The 19101-nt window shown below is 33.6% G+C and overlaps 1 protein-coding gene across 1 annotated transcript; it reads right to left on the bottom strand.

Annotated features, from left to right (window-relative positions):
* Positions 1-7130: 7130 nt before the first annotated feature.
* Positions 7131-18862, bottom strand: LOC128552175 (uncharacterized). Its single transcript, XM_053533198.1, has 4 exons — positions 18731-18862; positions 9341-9891; positions 8944-9063; positions 7131-7366 (listed from the first exon to the last, which is right to left on the bottom strand). Exons 2-4 carry the CDS (start codon positions 9573-9575, stop codon positions 7131-7133), a joined length of 591 nt encoding a protein of 196 aa, XP_053389173.1. The 5' UTR covers positions 9576-9891; positions 18731-18862.
* Between the last annotated feature and the right edge of the window lie 239 nt (positions 18863-19101).

Here is a 19101-nt window from a genome sequence, read left to right as displayed (position 1 = left end):
ACACGTGGAGTTAACTGATGACTGACATACATTTTCACGTCAACCAATGAGAATAGTTTTGTAATCTAGACCGGAACTTCACCAGGGAAGTTCAACCAAGTTTTTTTCTGCAACGTTGAAAAAGTATAAACTATGCGTTATTTCTCTAAGGTTAGAAATATTGAAGAGACGTGACCGGTACACAATGGAAGATAAATTAACACTTGTTCAATATTCATAGTACACATTAACCAAACTGTGCGGTTTAGATATGAAATGCGCGATTGAAATTGGTTAGTATATTTTTCCGTTCATGACCATGGTTCTTATAGAATACCTAGGGGTAGGGTATAACATGTACAGAGGCATTTTCTTTCTGGTCTGGTGCCAGTGCTACGGACCATTCACTCCTAATAGACCGGGAGCTGAACACGGAATGTCCGAATACCAAAACTGCTCATGTATATCTTAGATCAAACATGTAACTTTTAAATAAAATTATGACCCGTTATGTAAGTACTTTTGAAAATTAACTTTCTGTGTTTCAAATGGTGTTTAGCTGACAGCAATCCGTCATCATTTGCCTTCAAAATCGCTGTTCGTAAAATCGCATCGCGGCGTTAAGTTGCCAACCTGGATCTCTTGAACAGAGATCTACGATCTCCTCAAGAGATCTTACCTGCATAAACTTTTTTTATTGATTGAGCTTCAAACACCTGTGCTCAGAGGTAAAGCATACTGTCGATGTTAAATAGATCTTTTGCCGTGTAGGTCCAAAAATCATCATCGACGTTTAATTTTTATTTCATTTTTGCATAAAAAAAAATATGTTTTGTGACAACACGACAGAGAAATATCAAAAAGCCGATATGAAAGATGAGAAAGTTTAGCATCATATCAGAGATGATGTCTGTTAAGTGCATGCACGTAAGCGAATAATAAACATAATACTATGTTATATAAAGACATAATTATATGCTAATGCAAACCATTAAAGAAAGAAACGAAAATATGGGAACAAAAATGAAAACATATAGGATAAAAAAATTGAAAAAAAAATCTCATGAGGATTCGAACTCACAAAACGATTGGCTTATATCCAGTTATTATCCGCATTTTACCCGACTGAGGTATGCTGCAATTTATTACCAAATTATTTAAAATAGAACACATACTAATATTTACTTCTCAATCACTTATGAATTGTTATTTTATCAATTATCATAAAATGGACCCGTCCTCTCGTTTCGGCGAGAATAATGTTATCACTGGGGATTGGTATCAATATTCCTTGAATATTTCACTGGCGCCAGACCAGAAAGAAAATGCCTCTGTACATGTTATACCCTACCCCTAGGTATTCTATAAGAACCATGGTCATGAACGGGAAAATATACTAACCCGTTTCAATCGTACATTTCTCAACTTAAACGCGCAGTTCGGTGAATGGGTACCTAGTATATTGAACAAGCGATAATTTATCATCTAACGTGCACCAGTCACATTGTCTCAATATTATATATTGCTGAGATTATCCACATATTTTATGCTTTCGTCAACGTTACAGAAAAAACTTGCGTGACCTTCCCTAATGAACATCCGGTCTAGAGGTCACGGCAGTGTGCACATGTTAGGCGAAACGTAAACAAACAAAAACAGAATTAAAAAAAATCACAATTTTACAATAAAACTCGAAATGATAATGAAATTCATCTTGTATATGATTTTTAATTTGAAATCATACATTGGTCTACATCTGTTCTGTTTATTTTATTCATTTTGCACATTTATGCTGCATTTCCACATATTAGCGAACACGTGTAGTAAAATGACGATTGACATACATTTTCACAACAGCCAGTAAGTATGGTTTTGTAATCTAGAATGGAACTTCACCAGGGAAGGTCAAGCAAGTTTTTTTTTGTGTAACGTTGAAAACAATAATAAACTACGCGTTGTTTTTGTAAGATAAGAAGTATTGAAGAAATGAGACCGGTACACAATGGAAGATAAATTACCACTTGTTTGATATCCATTGTACACATTTACCGAACTGCGCGCTTTAGGTATGAAATGCGCGATTAAAAAGGGGTTAGTATATTTTTCCCTTCATGACCATGGTTCTTATAGAAAACCTAGGGGTAAGGTATAACATGTACAGAGGTATTTTCTTTCTGTTCTGGTGCCAGTGGAATATTCCTGGAAGAATCAGTTTGTAAATTATATGCTAAGTAACATTTAGTATAATAATTACAGATTATATCAGTATTCTATTAATATTCCTGGAAGAATCAGTTGATAAATTATTATGTTATGTAACATTTAGTATAACAAGAGCTGTTTCTGAAACATGTTTGCCCCCATATTGTGTTGTCCAGTTTTCAGTTCCGTGATCACAAATGGCCTTGACCTTTCACCTACTTACCCCAAAGCAACAAGGGTCTTCAACTTCATAAGCACAATCGTGCTATCTAGTTTGAAAATACTGGGTCAAGTGCTTCTCAAGTTATTGAACAGAAACGATTTTAAAGTACATGCCCTTTTAACCTTGACCTTCGACTTACTGATCCCAAAAATCTCTATAGAATTCTACGTTATTAAACCCAATCATGCTATCAAGTTTGAAGGTTGGTTCAGTGATTCTCATGTTACCTTTCAGAAACAGTTTACAATGTTCAGGTCCCCGTGACCTTGGTCTTTGGCCTTTTGACACCCCAAATATAATACGAGTCGTCTACTTTCAAGATTGAAGGTTCTACGCGGCCGACAGATGCCAAGCAATGATGTACTCCCGCTTCTTCGAAAGTGGGGGGAAGGGCATTATAATTATATATCATATTAATATTCTCTCAGTAATCTTAGGAGAATCAACGTGCTAATTATTGACACGACTGAATGTAAATTAAGTCAAAGGCATACATCTAAACATTCTGAGACTTAACAGTTAATGGTATAACATAAATGGTATATATACATATAACTTCTAAATTGCTATTAATAACTAGACCCCTAAAACGTTGCCATAGATAAAAAGCACGGAGAAATTGTGAATCTATCTATGACTAACCAGAAGTAAATGCATGCGTACCCTTATTGATAATACCCTTATTGATAATAAGTGTCTAATTTACGCCTAAAATACTGTGATAATAGCTTAAAGGTCCACTACTTAAACCCGAACAAGTATTATATGAAAACCAGCTATAGAGTTTGTAGCTGAGACTTCATATTTACTGTAATGGGGGCAAGGGACAGTAAATTTGAAAACTCCACAACTCTGCGCTGATACCAGTGCGAAAAAAATCATAAAAAATCCAATTTCGACAAATTCAAGGCAATTTTGAGCGAATGTCTCGCATAGACATAGCACTTCATTATGTGACATTTTCAGTCTGCCGATTATGTTGTTTCTGTGATAAAAACGAGTAAAACGCAGGTTTCAGGACACTAAATTTTTAGACAAAATGGCCCAAAATGCACTCCTTGCGCGACCTGTACCGTATTATCTGCAAATGACTGACCTAAAACACATGCATATTTTTAAAGCATGTGGCCAGACGAAAATAATGGTGGGAAGAAAAGTATCACATAACCGTTTACTTTTTCCGCAAATTTGAGCTAAAGCTGGATGGATGGAGGACTGTTTCCAATTCGTCTGACTTCCGTTACCTCAGGTAAAGTTTTAGACCCGGCCGTCTACATGGAGCTAGGAAAATCGATACATGCACATATTTATTTTACACAATAATGACTCGTACGCAGGAATCCTTAGTTCTATAAACATCATAAATAACCAGTTGAATATATATGCCTGTAAAGTACATATGTCTATTTTATTTAAAAAACGTACCCGGGCCAAATGCGAAACTGGCCCCTGCCACTTTAAGATTTTTCTTTTTATGACCAAAAGCGGATTTTACTGTTTCTGAACTTTAATACCTCTTTTGCGAATAAAACCACACAAAAATAATTTTAGTAGCATGAAAAGATGTCTGTATGTGAGCGTCTAAACTAGCCCACCCCTCTCGCGCAAAATGAGCCAAAATTTAAAATTTGTCGCTACGAGACATATAATGTAAAATACGTCTGTTTTTATCATTTTCTGGCGTAATTCAACGTATTCCATCAGTAAAAATGAAATAAAGTCATACTCGCATCATTTTGCGAAAATAAAATGCCCCCACCCCCTATTTGCCTATTTCATGGGGTCCCCACTCTCCAAGCATCCCCCTGATAGATGGAAATCAGAGCTGATTGGCTAAATATGCGCTACGTGGGTTAAGAATAATGAAAACGGTGTTTTTACAGTGCTAAAACACTGTTAATGGTGGTAGAATTAAAAACAATCGTCTGTGCAGATACTGACTTTCAAACCTTGATGTGTCCTCACCGTAACAGTTTTGAGCTGCTGTGCCGTCATTTAGCGTTTTAAGTCCCCAGAAAGTTTAAAATATCAATCTAGAGGTTCTAAATACTTAAAACTGCGCAAAATCAAGAGATTTTTCGAAATTTAATTTTGGCCGAATTCACTTATGGGGGCAAGGGACAGTAAATTTGAAAACTCCACAACTCTGCGCTGATACCAGTGCGAAAAAAGTCATAAAAAATCCAATTTCGACAAATTCAAGGCAATTGTTGAGCGAATGTCTCGCATAGACATAGCACTTCATTATGTGACATTTTCAGTCTGCCGATTATGTTGCTTCTGTGATAAAAACGAGTAAAACGCAGGTTTCAGGACACTAAATTTTTAGACAAAAATGGCCCAAAATGCACTCCTTGCGCGACCTGTACCGTATTATCTGCAAATGACTGACCTAAAACACATGCATATTTTTAAAGCATGTGACCAGACGAAAATAATGGTGGGAAGAAAAGTATCACATAACCGTTTACTTTTTCCGCAAATTTGAGCTGAAGCTGGATGGATGGAGGACTGTTTCAAATTCGTCTGACTTCCGTTACCTCAGGTAAAGTTTTAGACCCGGCCGTCTACATGGAGCTAGGAAAATCGATACATGCACATATTTATTTTACACAATAATCACTCGTACGCAGGAATCCTTAGTTCTATAAACATCATAAATAACCAGTTGAATATATATGCCTGTAAAGTACATATGTCTATTTTATTTAAAAAACGTACCCGGGCCAAATGCGAAACTGGCCCCTGCCACTTAAATATGACCCACTGCATCGGATTTGACCAAATAGTCGTGAATATGTTCAAGAATAGCCAAAAAATAAACAAAAAGCTTTGGCCTATTTCAAACCGAAAGTATGTTTGCCGACTGCTTACGAATCCATCGCGCATCTTTGGATTTTTTCGGAAGAATGCTTCGAAACGAGGCTATAATTTATAAATAGATCCAACGATAACGTGATTTTACAAACATAACATAGGGAATTCAACATTTTTGTAACTCACAAAAACTTCATGAAAATATTTAGGAATATAGATGAATAGCTATCTTACACCGTAGAAACAAAATGTGATTGAAATATACCTACATACACTGATTTATGTACCTGTTGCTTTATTAATTCAATAAAATTTTATACATTAAACGCATTGTCTTGGCCTAATATATGTCCCTGTCAATTTAAAACTAAAAGCTTGTATATCTCATATTTTTCATGTAAATCATGTATAATATCAATCATGGAAATAAAAAACAATTACAGTTATTTTATGGCGTGTCTTTAAACGGACATGCGTTTGAATTATTATAAAATCACGTGATCCCGAAGAATTTCCGATCGGTTACGGAAAAACGATAAACGCGTAAGTAGGACAAAATGACCACCCATGTCAGTCTAAGAAAATACAAAAAAAAAATCATTCGTTTCTCTGCACATGTTTTGACTTGAAGGGAATATTGCACGGCTATCGTAATGTTTAGATGTATATTTCAAAATGTATAGTCTTTTTTAAGATCTATGCTTCTTAATTTGTCTTTATGTTGGTACCTTTAAGATAATGAGATAAATATGTTATATTTTACATCAATGCAAATGTGATATAGACTGATCTACTGTTTCTACTATTTCTCCAAAATACGAAAAAATGGACAACCTTTAAATAATATTTACTTTATTTACAATACAATAAAAGTTTTTTTTTGTTTTAAAATATTCAAACATAGTAAACAATATTTGTCCTCATCTGATAAATTATCAAACTCGTTCAAAATCCTTCTAATATATGTTTACAAATGAATTCAATGGACTGAGTAAAATAGGTTTCTCATCAATATAATACAATCAAATCTAGTTTTATCATTACATCTAATTTTTCCCTTCTCCTTGTTTCTATGACTTAAGTTACACATACTTAATAAAATCTGTAAAAAGATCCTATGGAAGCCAGAAATGCAACCAAGAAGAATAATAGCAAACTAGGTTTGATTTAGTCTGTTCATGTTCATAAAGTTTGCCAGAGTTCTACGAAAATTAAACGGTAATGCAACAAATTCAGTTTTAAATTTAGTTTGTAGGATTTTTAAGTTCGTATCTTATTACTACCCTTCCCTCTTATTGAATCATTCTCTGTTACTAAGTGTTTTCAGTTGTTAATTTCAATCACTAGCAACAGTAGTTTTCTTTGCCGTTGACATTATCCGTACGAACCATTTGCAAAACACATTTGCCAAAAACAAAAATATTGTTTTATCATTTGACAGTTGTCGCAGATTTATTCCGTTTCTTGAGTTTGCATTGGAATGATATTTTGTGTCTTCTGTTTCGAAGCATTTTAATTTTCACCAGAGTGGGCCTAAAATGAAATAAACGTTACCTGTAAATAATTATATTCAGTGACACAATACAAGTTTATACTTGTTCTTCAATACAATCCTCTAAGTGTACCGTCAAAGGTACTTGAGTCTACCATTACAAGGTTTACATGGTATCTTTGGTCAGATAAATCTTCTAAACTATTGAATGATAAAATGTGTACAATTCAAGGTTCATGTTGAATATAGATAGCCTGTTAAAAGTTTCATTTTCTCCTCGTGTATCTAAAACACGAGAAAATATCATGGTAGCACAATTTACATGTAGATCTATACACTGTGTTGTAGTAACGTTTTAGTTTCTATAAAAATAAACGAATATTGCTGTATTCCGTATTTTTTAAATAAAATTAACTTTCATCCGGGATCGTAAAAAAATGAAGCTGGATTAAAATTTGGATTATCTGTAGACTGTACCTTATATGCTTCGAAGTATTTGCACATCATCAACGTTAAAGGTACACCAAGTACCATTACTATAACGGTGAACAACACGATTACCAGCTGAAATAACAACGGGTCCGTGGAACTTTTCTCACAATCTGACATATCACAGTGGCAATCTTTTGGCATATCAAGGTGACAATCGAAATCTGAAGTCGAGATTGTATTGGTTAATATTAATATAAATACTTCAAATATGATAAATATGAGTAGGTACACTTGTAGTAAACGGCGAAGCCATTTGCTAAATTATCTAATAATTTTATGGCATTAGTGCATTTCAGAAAACATTTACTTAAGAGCTTTCGTTTAAGTTAGGAAAATATTTATATCTTGCTGAGAAATCCATGTTTAATATAATCATATACTGTATACCTCCAAATAAGGGCATCAAAAAGATTAGCATTTGAAATGAATTTATTCAAATTAACGTAGACATTATCTTTTGCTGCTGCTCTCGAATATACATTAGCGCACTGTCATAAATTATGTCTTTTGTTTTTGTTGGTTTAACGTTAGCATAATTATATAATGCAGGAGTGATGAAAAATAATTCCGTTCCATTTGATATAAAATCTATTGTAATAACTTGAATAGAGTGCAAGTTCCCGAGGCGTTAACACGAAATTCCGAATGAAAACGGCTGCATTATTCAAGGAATGTTTCTGGATTTAAATTATATACCTTCTATCATTTGACGTAAGATGAAGTCTTAAGCAAATCCATTCAATGATAACAAAGACATAGTGAAAAACATAGAAAGTGTATCCAAAACTCTGGACACGAACGATGGGCGCCAATGATATCTCTCCACAGAATTCATCTTATACGTTTTCATTGCATGTCAACTTGTCAAGGTCACAGTCAAGTGATCCCTAATCGCTTGGGGTCATCAAGTAATTACACGGCAGTCTGAAAGACAGCTAAATCCCCCGCCACTAGTATGGATAATTAAAAGGTAAACATTTGACCTTGAGCTGTGACCTTGACCTTGAACTGACATGGCTAACCAATGAATTCTTTACATCGTCTTGATGAGGTGATCATTTGACCCAAACTTTATGAAAATTTAGGAGATGCAGAGTGGGCACAAAAAGGAAGGCTCAAACCTTTGACCCTAAGTTGTGACCTTGACATTGAGCTGACATGGTTAATTCATCAGTTCTGCACATTGTCATGATGAGATAATCATTTGACCCAAGTTTTATGAAATTCCTTCAAGGAGTTAAGGAGATATAGAGCTGACACGAAATGGAAGGCTCAAACCTTTGACCTTGAGTTGTGACCTTGACCTTGAGCCGGCATGGCTGACTCATAAGTTCTGCACATCGTCTTGATGAGGTGATTATTTGACCAAAATTTCATCATTATCTTTCAAGGGGTTTAGGAGATACAGAGCGGACACGAAATGGAAGGCTCAAACCTTTGACATTGATTTATGACCTTGACTTTGAACCGACATGGCTGACTCATGTATTCTACATATTTTCTTGATGAGATTATTACCTGACCCAAGTTTCATGAAAATCCTTTAAGGGGTTTAGGAGATACAGGGCGGACACAAAATGTTACGGAAGGACGGAAGACGGAAGGACGGAAAGACGGAAGGACGGATGGACAGACGAAGACCATTCCTACAACCTCCACCACTCGCGGCGGGGGATTAAAAATATGATTTTAAGAAGTATTCCAAAGTAGAAAAGATGTTATTGAAAAAATAACATACATGGGCAGGTATTTAGGCAGAACTGACTCAAGGTGTTCTTGACCCGTCCACAAATGTACGCACATTTGTAGCATCTGCTCTTGTTCAGATACATACTTATTCCACAATCCGATCTTGAATCTGTTTAATACAAATTGAATACAAACATCATACAATTTTGACAAGAAGTTTAATCATTGAATTAAATGCGTATAATAATTATGTAGATACAAATATAAACAAATAATTACCTTCTGTTGAAATTTAAATGAGCAGGCATTTATTATGTATATTATAAATATTTGAATACAGAAACCATGTATCTAAATGTCATAAGACTTTATTTTCCAGCTCTTCTGCCTTAGATGATTTGTTGTGGTATTAAGTATATTTTTGACAAACTATTTTAAACACTTACTTTGACAAGATAAATTCAGGAAGTGTTCTGTCCCATTAAGGAATTTTTCATCATTTGTGCTGTCAGTTATATATAAGTGTTTTTCATCTGAGGCCAAATCTGTCCAAATATTTTGCGGTTGCATCATTCCAGTAAATACAACAAATGTGTTTACTATCATTAGAGCTTCCAAAGCTTTCTCCTCGTTGTCTAAACGTGATATATCATTTACTAATAAGAACAGTTGTATATCCATATCAGCTGTTTCGTGTCGACCAAGGGCATTTTAACAGTTTTTCTCAGCAATGAGTATGGCATTGCTTCTTTGGTAAATGAAAACGTGATTCCATCCAACTCGTTTGTCCATCCTGAGTCCTTTCTAAAATCAAGCTCGGTGTTAAAATCGCCTGTTTTCAAAACTATATATGAACCCTCCGGCATGTTAGATATTAATGCGTATAAAAAGCGTTTGTGGTACACAAAACTTATGTCCTGCACATCCGTGTTTGTATTCCATACGATGACAGCATGAAACTGCGAGCATTCTGACGAATGGCCAATTGTGGTCATACCTGAAACAGACAGTGCCATTACTTGTTCTCAGTTAATGCTACTATATTTAAGAAAGCTCATAGTAATTTTGAATAAATGGTGTTTACATTTTGTTTTTCTGGTTTGTACATTTTTTCAGCAGTCTTTAGGACTATAGTATTGGAGGGTCCTCCGTGGCCGAGTGGTTAAGGTCACAGACTTCAAATCACTTGCCTCTCATCAATGTAGGTTCAAGCCTCACTCAGGGCGTTGAATTCTTCATGTGAGGAAGCCATCCAGCTGGATTACGGAAGGTCGTTGGTTCTACCCAGTCTGCCATCTCTTGATGAAATAATGCACTTAATAATTACTTACTATCGTCATCCCAGGTAAGTTTTTAGATAAGATCGTCTCTTAGGGGTATTCCTTTATTGGCTTGGACCTATTTTGTTTACGATTATTTTGAATCCCCGAATGCAGATTAGTGTAATAGAAGAAGCCGAGAAACACAATCCATTTAAGGAGGAAAATATTAAAGTTCCAACGATTGGTCAATGCAACCTTTGCTGTCCAATGGATGGTTCGCTTTCAACCAGGCATTATATTTTCGGTTAAAAAGAAAACACAGTAGCTTTCCTGAATACAGAAAACTGCTTGGTCCCTAGTATAACTGTGCGCCGTTTTAGCTTTACGAAAAACAACTTCCTGTTTTCACTGTTTGCCACCTTATTATCAGTTTAATGCTTCCTGATAATGTTCACTCACTTGTGTTATCAAAATGAACAAAACAGAATGAAAGTAACAAAAAAAAGGAAATTTTGAGAGTAAAGCTAAAATGAAAAGGATGCTTCCGATACGAATAAATCAACTAGGCATACATATGACTGTTTCCTGATACTTACTGAATTTGGTAAGTTTTTTATTTAATGTTTTATTCTATCAAATGTTGTTTACTGCTATTTAGCCTAAAAGGTAACTTTGTATAGTAAAAATTGTTGACTTTTTAGCAATGAATATGTCCGGTGTTTCAAAGTGTATTATATGTACACATGTCGCCCTCGGTCATAACTGTCTTCTTCTGGCGAATATATATTCAAACAGGATATTAAATAGCTTGAAACAACTGCCTCCTCTGGACTCTATTTACTAAAGTAGCCAAGCCAAGTTTTTTAATAAAGAATTTTTATTTCACACAATAATAATTCTTAATTTTATAATCGATAAAAGATTCGCCTGATATAAAAAAAGATACCTATTTAAGGAAAATATGACCTGCCTAATTCGCTTCGCTTTACCGACGGAAAATGTATAACTGAATTATATGAAAGCATTGATCTTATTTTTGTCACTTCAGCCTCCTTTTCCACCTTTGTAGAGAATACCAAACTTGTGCGCGTTTAAACTGCCAAAGATATATAGAAACTTAGGAAATTTTGCAGAGACATTCATTTCCAAAAGTTACATTTACAGCACCTCGTAATCCCGATCTGAAAGTAAAAGATCGGTGGATAGAATGAAATGTTTCGTGGCATTCCGTCTGTTGGTTTGTAAACATTCTCTTAAAAATAAATGATTTTTCAGTGTCAAGCCCATTATAACAAAAAATAAAATCTGGAAAGTAGATCCCTCGAACCTTTTACCTTCGATTTTACAAACTTTCTACGTTTTCTTTTTTCTTTTTACCTCTTGTTAAGTAGATTTTGTACTTGACTTTTATACAAAATCTACTTTTCAAAATATATAATCAACAAATTACTGAATTGGGCGTGTTTAAAATAACTCCCCTAATGCAAAATGGCCACCTTTTAAAAGAATAGACATGTATCTAATTTCAGAAAGAAATAGATCTCTATTTGACATATTACTACCTGGAGTGTACAGCTTTATAATATATAGAATTTATCCAATTTACCCTGTTAACTATTTCAGTAGCTGAAAGACTAGATAAATCATGTTCAAAAAATTTGAATTAAGTTAATAAAAACATAAATCTGTTCAAGGGTGAACAACTGTCGATGGATGAAACTCCCCTTGAAAATCATGCGTGTTCCTTTCGCTTTTACATTGTTGCACCGTTAAATGTCGCAACACCGCTTAATGTCGCTTCCACCGTTAAATGTCGTAAGGTTGACGTTAAATGTCACAACTACTGCTAAATGTCGCAAAATTATCTGCCGCTAAATGTCTCACCTTTAACGTTAAATGTCGGAAATATTTGCCCACCGTTATATGTCGCAACACCAACGCTAATGTCGCACTTCCTGTTTGACACTATGACATATATAAACAATTCAGTGTGTATATCTAAAAAAATATTTTACGTAACTAACGTGAATCTTCAATAATAAAATAATATGGCGTTAACTTTAAGCCCGACGGAGGTTAAACTCATACATTATTGTATACTATTTCGAAGGAAATAAAAACATGTTTATGTTGTACAAATAATATGAAATTAGGCGCTGCCTATCTGACGGGAAAACCTAGTCATACGGATTCTTTCTTTTTTCTGCATAAATTGTTGTTTCTGATATTTTCAGTTTGGCTTTCAGTTTTGACAGTAAGCCAGATTGTTTTGCTCTTGTTATAAAAAGTAAGAAAGGAAAATGTTTTAAAATGTTTTGTTTAAATGAACGTAGATCGAATCATTTCTTCAAATATGTCAAGAATAGACAGACAATGGAAAATAGTGTTCATGAGTTAAAGATAATAGTGATATTTGGGTGCACAGAATCTAGTCCCAAAATGCACCCATACTGGTACTGATGATAAACCCGGACAGAAAATGCGGGTTGGTTTTTTTTACCTGTAACATTTTTTTTCCTGCAAATTGTTATCAATGGTTGGTATCAAAATAATGCTTAACATTTGCTAAAAACTTTACATAATTCAAATTTATATTTAGTAAGCAAACTCACACGAAGTGATGGCCTGAAAGGGGTATATAAATTGGGGACTGTACGAACGTTGACTGATGATAAATTCGACCACTTTGTCATTTACAAAATTTTCCTCATAGTGTTATATTGAAACTTTCCCAAAAATGCTGCAACAGTCATTCTGGATCAAATAATGAAAAGTGACCCTATGTAAGGCCTTTATGTGTTGACAGTGAACATGCGTAAAAAACACCCTCTTCCCCAGTAATTTTGGATAAATATTTTATTATACAGATAAATGTAAGTCATTTATTTATACATAATATTACCAATTTTGTTTTTGTTTACACCAGTTGGTGTTTCTTTTTTTTTTTTTTTTTTTTTTTTTTTCTTACGTTTGCTGATGCCTTCATGACACTTCTTTTTTTTTTGTTCTGATACTTTTATTATCCCCGTCATAGGTGTGTGTGGGTCGGGGAACCATCCGCACTCCACACCTTACAAGTTATATATAAATATGTATAAGCATAATATATGCAAGTGTGATTCATGGCATAGTATCATTATATATAGATATGAAAGAACTGTCATGATATATAACATGTATCTGGAAAGTTTAACATTGCATTAACACAAGTAGCATTATGAAGTATATACAGATATGAAAGTGCAATCTGTCATGATATATAACATGTATCTAGAATCATTGCATCAACATAAGTATCATTATGAAGTATATACAGATATGAAAGTGTAAACTGTCATGACATAACATATCTGTCATGACATATAACATATCAAGAAACACTGCATCAACACAAGTATCATTATGAATTGCATACTATATACAGATATGAGAGTTTAATATGTCATGATATATAACCTGTATCTAGAATCATTGCATCATTATGAAGTACATGATGTATATACAGATATGAAAGTGTGAACTGTCATGACATATAACATATCTAGAAACATTGCATCAACACAAGTATCATTATGAAGTATATACAGATGTCATGATATGTATCTAGTAACATTGCATTTACAAAAAAAATAGTATAATACAGATGCGAAAATGCTATATGATGCTTAACATATAATGCTGAAGTAGTAAAAGTATCAAATAAGCCTTTAAGAATAAGTGAGAGAAAGGGTTGTGCTCTGTATTTCTTGTTAAATAGTCTGGAATTTTTTCTGTTTATTTTTTGAAGTATAGAAAAATTCCTCTGCCTGAATAAAACAATATGGAAAACCTGACAACTAATTAATAAGGTTGTTTATTATTTTCCAATTTGCCTCAAATTTGTTGGAAGTTTGGTTTTTTATTGACAATTCTTTATTAATATTGAATTCATGTTGTAGATAATATTTCATATTATTCACTGATAATAATCTACCCAGACTTTTACTTGAGAATATGAATTTTTTAATATATAGCGATGTTTAGTATTCTGGAGTACCTTTTGCTCCGAACAAGAAGCTTATTTTGTCTAATGCTAAGGAAATATTTTTAATCTCCAACTGCCTCTTAAGATCTTGAAGGAACGAACTTGTGTGTATACATTTCCAAAACAAATGTGCTATGGTTTCTGATTCACTCTTACAAAAGTCACATAGATCACTATCTTTCAAGCTTAATGTTCTTAAATACTTATTGACTGGCAAAATACGATGTAGAAGCCTATATTGCAGCCATTGTAAATTGCTGTCCCTGGTTACTTTAAATGGCTTACTATAAAAATATTTCCATTCATCATAATTGAAGGGAAATTCTGAATTCCATTTTGTTTGGCTTGTTGGGGTATCAGAGTTTCTGTTTAGAATATTATAGATGTCTTTACATCCTGATTTTGATTTTAGTATTCCTATAGGAAAAGGAATGAATGGATTACACTGAGATTCTGTTTCTGCGTCTTTTAGTGTAATTTGCTTACTGTAGTTCAATATAGCTCTTGTTATTCCAAGATAATGTTATGTGTTCACATGTATTTTTGTGCTATTTTTAAATTCTTCATAAGACATAAGCTTGTTTTGTCTATACATATCATTAATATATCTTATACCATTCTCATACCAGGATTTGAAAAACAGACTTTGTGTTCCAACAAGAATGTTATGATTATAAAAGATTGGACACTTTAAAAAGTCTGTCTTAGTTTCCACAGGAGTAACTTTTAGAAAATTGGAATATGATTGCAAAACACTTTTCCAAAATTTATTTGTTATTTTTTGTTCCATTTTGTCTGCATAATGTTTCCCGCAATTAATCAGTTTGTGTTTATCAAATAAATGTTCTGCCAAAATTGCCCAATTTGCTTGTGTGGCTAATAATCTTCTTATCCAGGTTATTTTCAAACTTTGAATAAAACACTGGACATTTGTCATTTTAATTCCTCCTTCACAGTAATCTTTTATTATGACTGATTTTTTCACTTTTGCTGGTCCATGCCATAGGAAGTTATACAAGGTGTCATTAATAGATTTCAGTATTTTGTCACCAGGATCTGGGAGAGAGATAAACAAGTGATTAAAGGCTGGTAACAATAAACTCTTAATAACTGTACATCTTCCAATTGGCGTAAGGTATCTCCTATTCTAAAACTTAACAGAATTTTCTAAGCTACTCAATTTATCTTTATAATTAAGTATAATCATCTTCTCTAAGTCAACATGAAATTGAATGCCAAGTAATTTAAATTCATGTTTTCCCCAAGCCAGCTTGAACTTTGTCTTAATGGACTCGGTACTGAATTTTTTAGAACCAAACCATATTACATGAGCTTTTTCAAAGTTGATTTTGAGGCCTGAAATATTTACAAAAAAGTCCAACTCTGTCAAGGTTTCATTTAATGATTCACTTGTTCCATCCAGAATTACTGTTATAGTTGGTGTTGTAAGTGGTTGCTATTAGATGGTGTGTTCAATTATATAAATAACCGATTGCAATCGAATAATTCCAAGGTGGTCGATTTTATCATCTGTCCGGGTTTATCATCAGTACCAGTAGGCCACCAATTACATACGTACTTATATTTAAAACTGTTCAGTATACCCTCTTCGGTACGAACTTACACTTGGCGCTATGCGCCTCAACGATCATGCCTTGCTGTCAATTTGTTTCTCTAATACAATTTCTGAGTCCGGGAATGCACAGTTTCTTTTCAGTTCACTTGTTACAAATAGTTTTGAAAACGACCAAAAAAAAAAAAAAAAAAAAAAAAAAAAAAAATAAATTACACATTAAGCCTGCGTAACAACCTCATGTTCTTCTGATATTCTTTTGTAGTATAGATACCTGAACTTACATAATCCTGCTATCTTAAACACTGACTATTTCAATTCTTTTAAATGCCATTATTGTCAAATGACACTCTTTTAGGACAAATTGTGGTCCACTAATTCAGCTATGGTAAAACTCTTGTACATGTACGTGAGAATGACAAACAACCATTTACATGTAAAATTCTTATTTCAAATTCATTCTAAAAAGTTCTTGACCAGAATTTTATCTATAACACAAACACTTATGGTCGAAATTCAAGAAATCCAATTTAATTTACCTAACTCCTAACAGCCTGGGGCCTTTTTTTGAATATGATTAAGGTTATTTTCTTAGCTCGATAGGGATCGTAGTGGGCCTCTCAAGTTTATAGCCAGCATTTTTTTCCAAGTGTAAAACTCTAGTCAATGAATTTACTTTTTGAGAAAGTAGTTGCAACGTATGTTAAAGATTGTGGAAGTGAGGGGAGATAAGCAATATCGATATATGCTTTTCCGTGCCTTCGACTTTATTCAAAATGTACAGGCAGAACATTGGTTAACTATACACATTATTGATTTCTGTTCCAATAATTGCAAAAATTGTGATAAATATCAATAAAAATAAAATAAAATTGTATCTGAAGAAGCTTTCGTGTGTACGGGCCCTCCGTAAGGATTTTAATTTACCCAACATACAAAACTTTTTCACCTATGTAAGAATACAGTTCGGCAACAAATGGAGGTTTTAAATGAGGTCGTAGAAATTTAGCGGTGTGCCGTAACCATGGAAACGGCTACTGAAGCTGGTAATCGCGGAAACTAAAAATCTTTCTTTTGTCATATTTCAAAAAGTAGTAGGATTAGAAACTTGATATTTTTCATATTTTTATTAAGTTATGAATACCTATTGTTTGCACTGATTATATTCTAAATATCTTATTAAATTTCTTAATTGTCGTCAGCACGTGCAATTTTAGTTATTAGCACGTGCATTCAGTTATGATCCAACAAGTGCCTTTTTTAATCAGAAAATGTTTTATGGACTTAATTTCAACTATGGTTGATTTTTGGCTTGAAAATTTTGTATAATACGCATGCAATTAAAATTCTAAACATTTTGATAGACCGTTTAACACCATTTCATATATTAATGCAGCGGATTGCATGCCATATACGTTATTCATTCGCTTCCTTTTTCAATACACGTGGACAATGAAGTTAGGGAATAACTTGGAATATTTAACATATATAATATGAAAAAAAAATGTTTATCAAATTAATTGTTGGAAAACACGTGAATAAATGATGTTGTACTTTTTTGTTGTTGTTGTTGTTGTTGTGTTGTGTGTGTGTGTGTGTGTGTGTGTGTGTGTGTGTGTGTGACATTGTTACCTGTCGGTATTGTATAGATACGCTTAACATATAAAGCATGCATAAAATTGTTCTCATTTTCGTTGATATTTTTACTATTACTGTTACGAAATCAAATATTTTACCGGTGTAGCGTGATTATCACACGGTCGTGACCAGGTCCACGGTTTATATATGTTTTTCAAAACCTGCCCACATGCTTATTCTTTGTCCAATATTTGCAAAATTTTGCATATTAAATTCTCAAAATAGCTTTTGTAACTTACATAATTTGATTTTGATTTTATACTCCTGAAATTTAAATATATTGATTTGAATGGCATATTCCTGAAATTTAAATATATTGATTTGAATGGCATATTCAAATCAATATATTTAAATTTCAGGAATATAAAATCAAAATCAAATTATGTAAGTTACAAAAGCTATCTTTCAGAATTTAATATTGCCCAATTTGACGTATTTTACCGGTTTTTATGGTGCTTCTGAAAAAACTTGCAGAACACAGTCACTTATCTTTTTCACGAATCAGATTGTCTTAAAACTTGCTAGAGGTGTTAAATATTGTGCCTGGGACTGTTGTTTGTGAATAGCTACTCAAAATAATAAGATTTACACGCTCTGAAAATGACCTTTTTGTCTAAAAATCTACGAAAAACATGGCCGCGATGTGCAAATAATGAGTTGCTTATTTCAAAACTGTCCTATTATTCTTCAGTAAAACTTCTTGTTAATTTAAGACTCTAATAACTTGCTTGACATACCCATGGGCAAATATCTGTTATCGGTGTAATTACATCTTTGGAGAAAAGCGTGATTCGCACGTTTTAATTTCATCATTCGCCGCCTGAAGAGACAAGATGGCGGAGCTTGCGAAATCGAAAGTAAGTAGATCTGCACTTTTGAAATAAAATATTGTAGATTCTAGATCTTTCTGATTGACAGTCACTTGTTTATTTTATTTATCTGTTTCCACATATAATATGGATCTAGTAGATTACATACAACCAGTTTAATAACACATAGTGTGGCTCTTCATAAAATCTGGAAAGTAGATCCCTCGGAAGCACCGAGAACAAGGCAAACAGTGAAAATTGCAGATTCGGTTTGGTTGAGTCTGTTCATGAGCAGTAATGGAAAATGCAACACTGCCCACGCCCCCTAGCACCGGCTAAAGCAGTATTCAATCTTCAAATCTAAATGAGTTGAAATCAATGATCCCGAAGGACCAGAAAATATAAGACTTCTTAAGACTTCTTCAGCCAAAGACCATAGGCACCTGATTTTTTGGGCTACGCTCCTGCACCGCAGAGCGCGGGCGCGCCAACATATATCGTACTATGTCATGCACTGTAATTCAACCTACCTATATAAAAGGTGAAAAGTCTATAAATCTCCCGTTTAAGAATTGATAGATTTTCTCCTGCTAAAGCGTTAGTCCAAATTCCAAGAAAAACTAATATCACAACTCGCATCGTAGCTTAACTTTCGGTCTTTCTTTTAAGATAGACGACAGTAAAGTGAATAATTCTACTGGTATGGTTGATAGATATTTTAGCAAGTGTAAATAAACAATAGCTACTAAAGTGTTTTCAAAATCAACCAGGAAAATAACATGTTTTGCATCTTTAGAATGAATAATATAGACCACGTCAATATAGGGTATACAGATTACTTTTTGTAAACATTTCGAAACTAGCCATTTGCAACTTGTTCTTCAAAAATAGAAATATTCTC

Source organism: Mercenaria mercenaria, unplaced genomic scaffold (assembly GCF_021730395.1).
Source record: "Mercenaria mercenaria strain notata unplaced genomic scaffold, MADL_Memer_1 contig_2105, whole genome shotgun sequence".
NCBI classification, from domain to species: Eukaryota; Metazoa; Mollusca; class Bivalvia; order Venerida; family Veneridae; genus Mercenaria; species Mercenaria mercenaria.
Note: the sequence above shows the minus strand (reverse complement) of the source record. Positions and strands in the feature narration are given on the sequence as shown.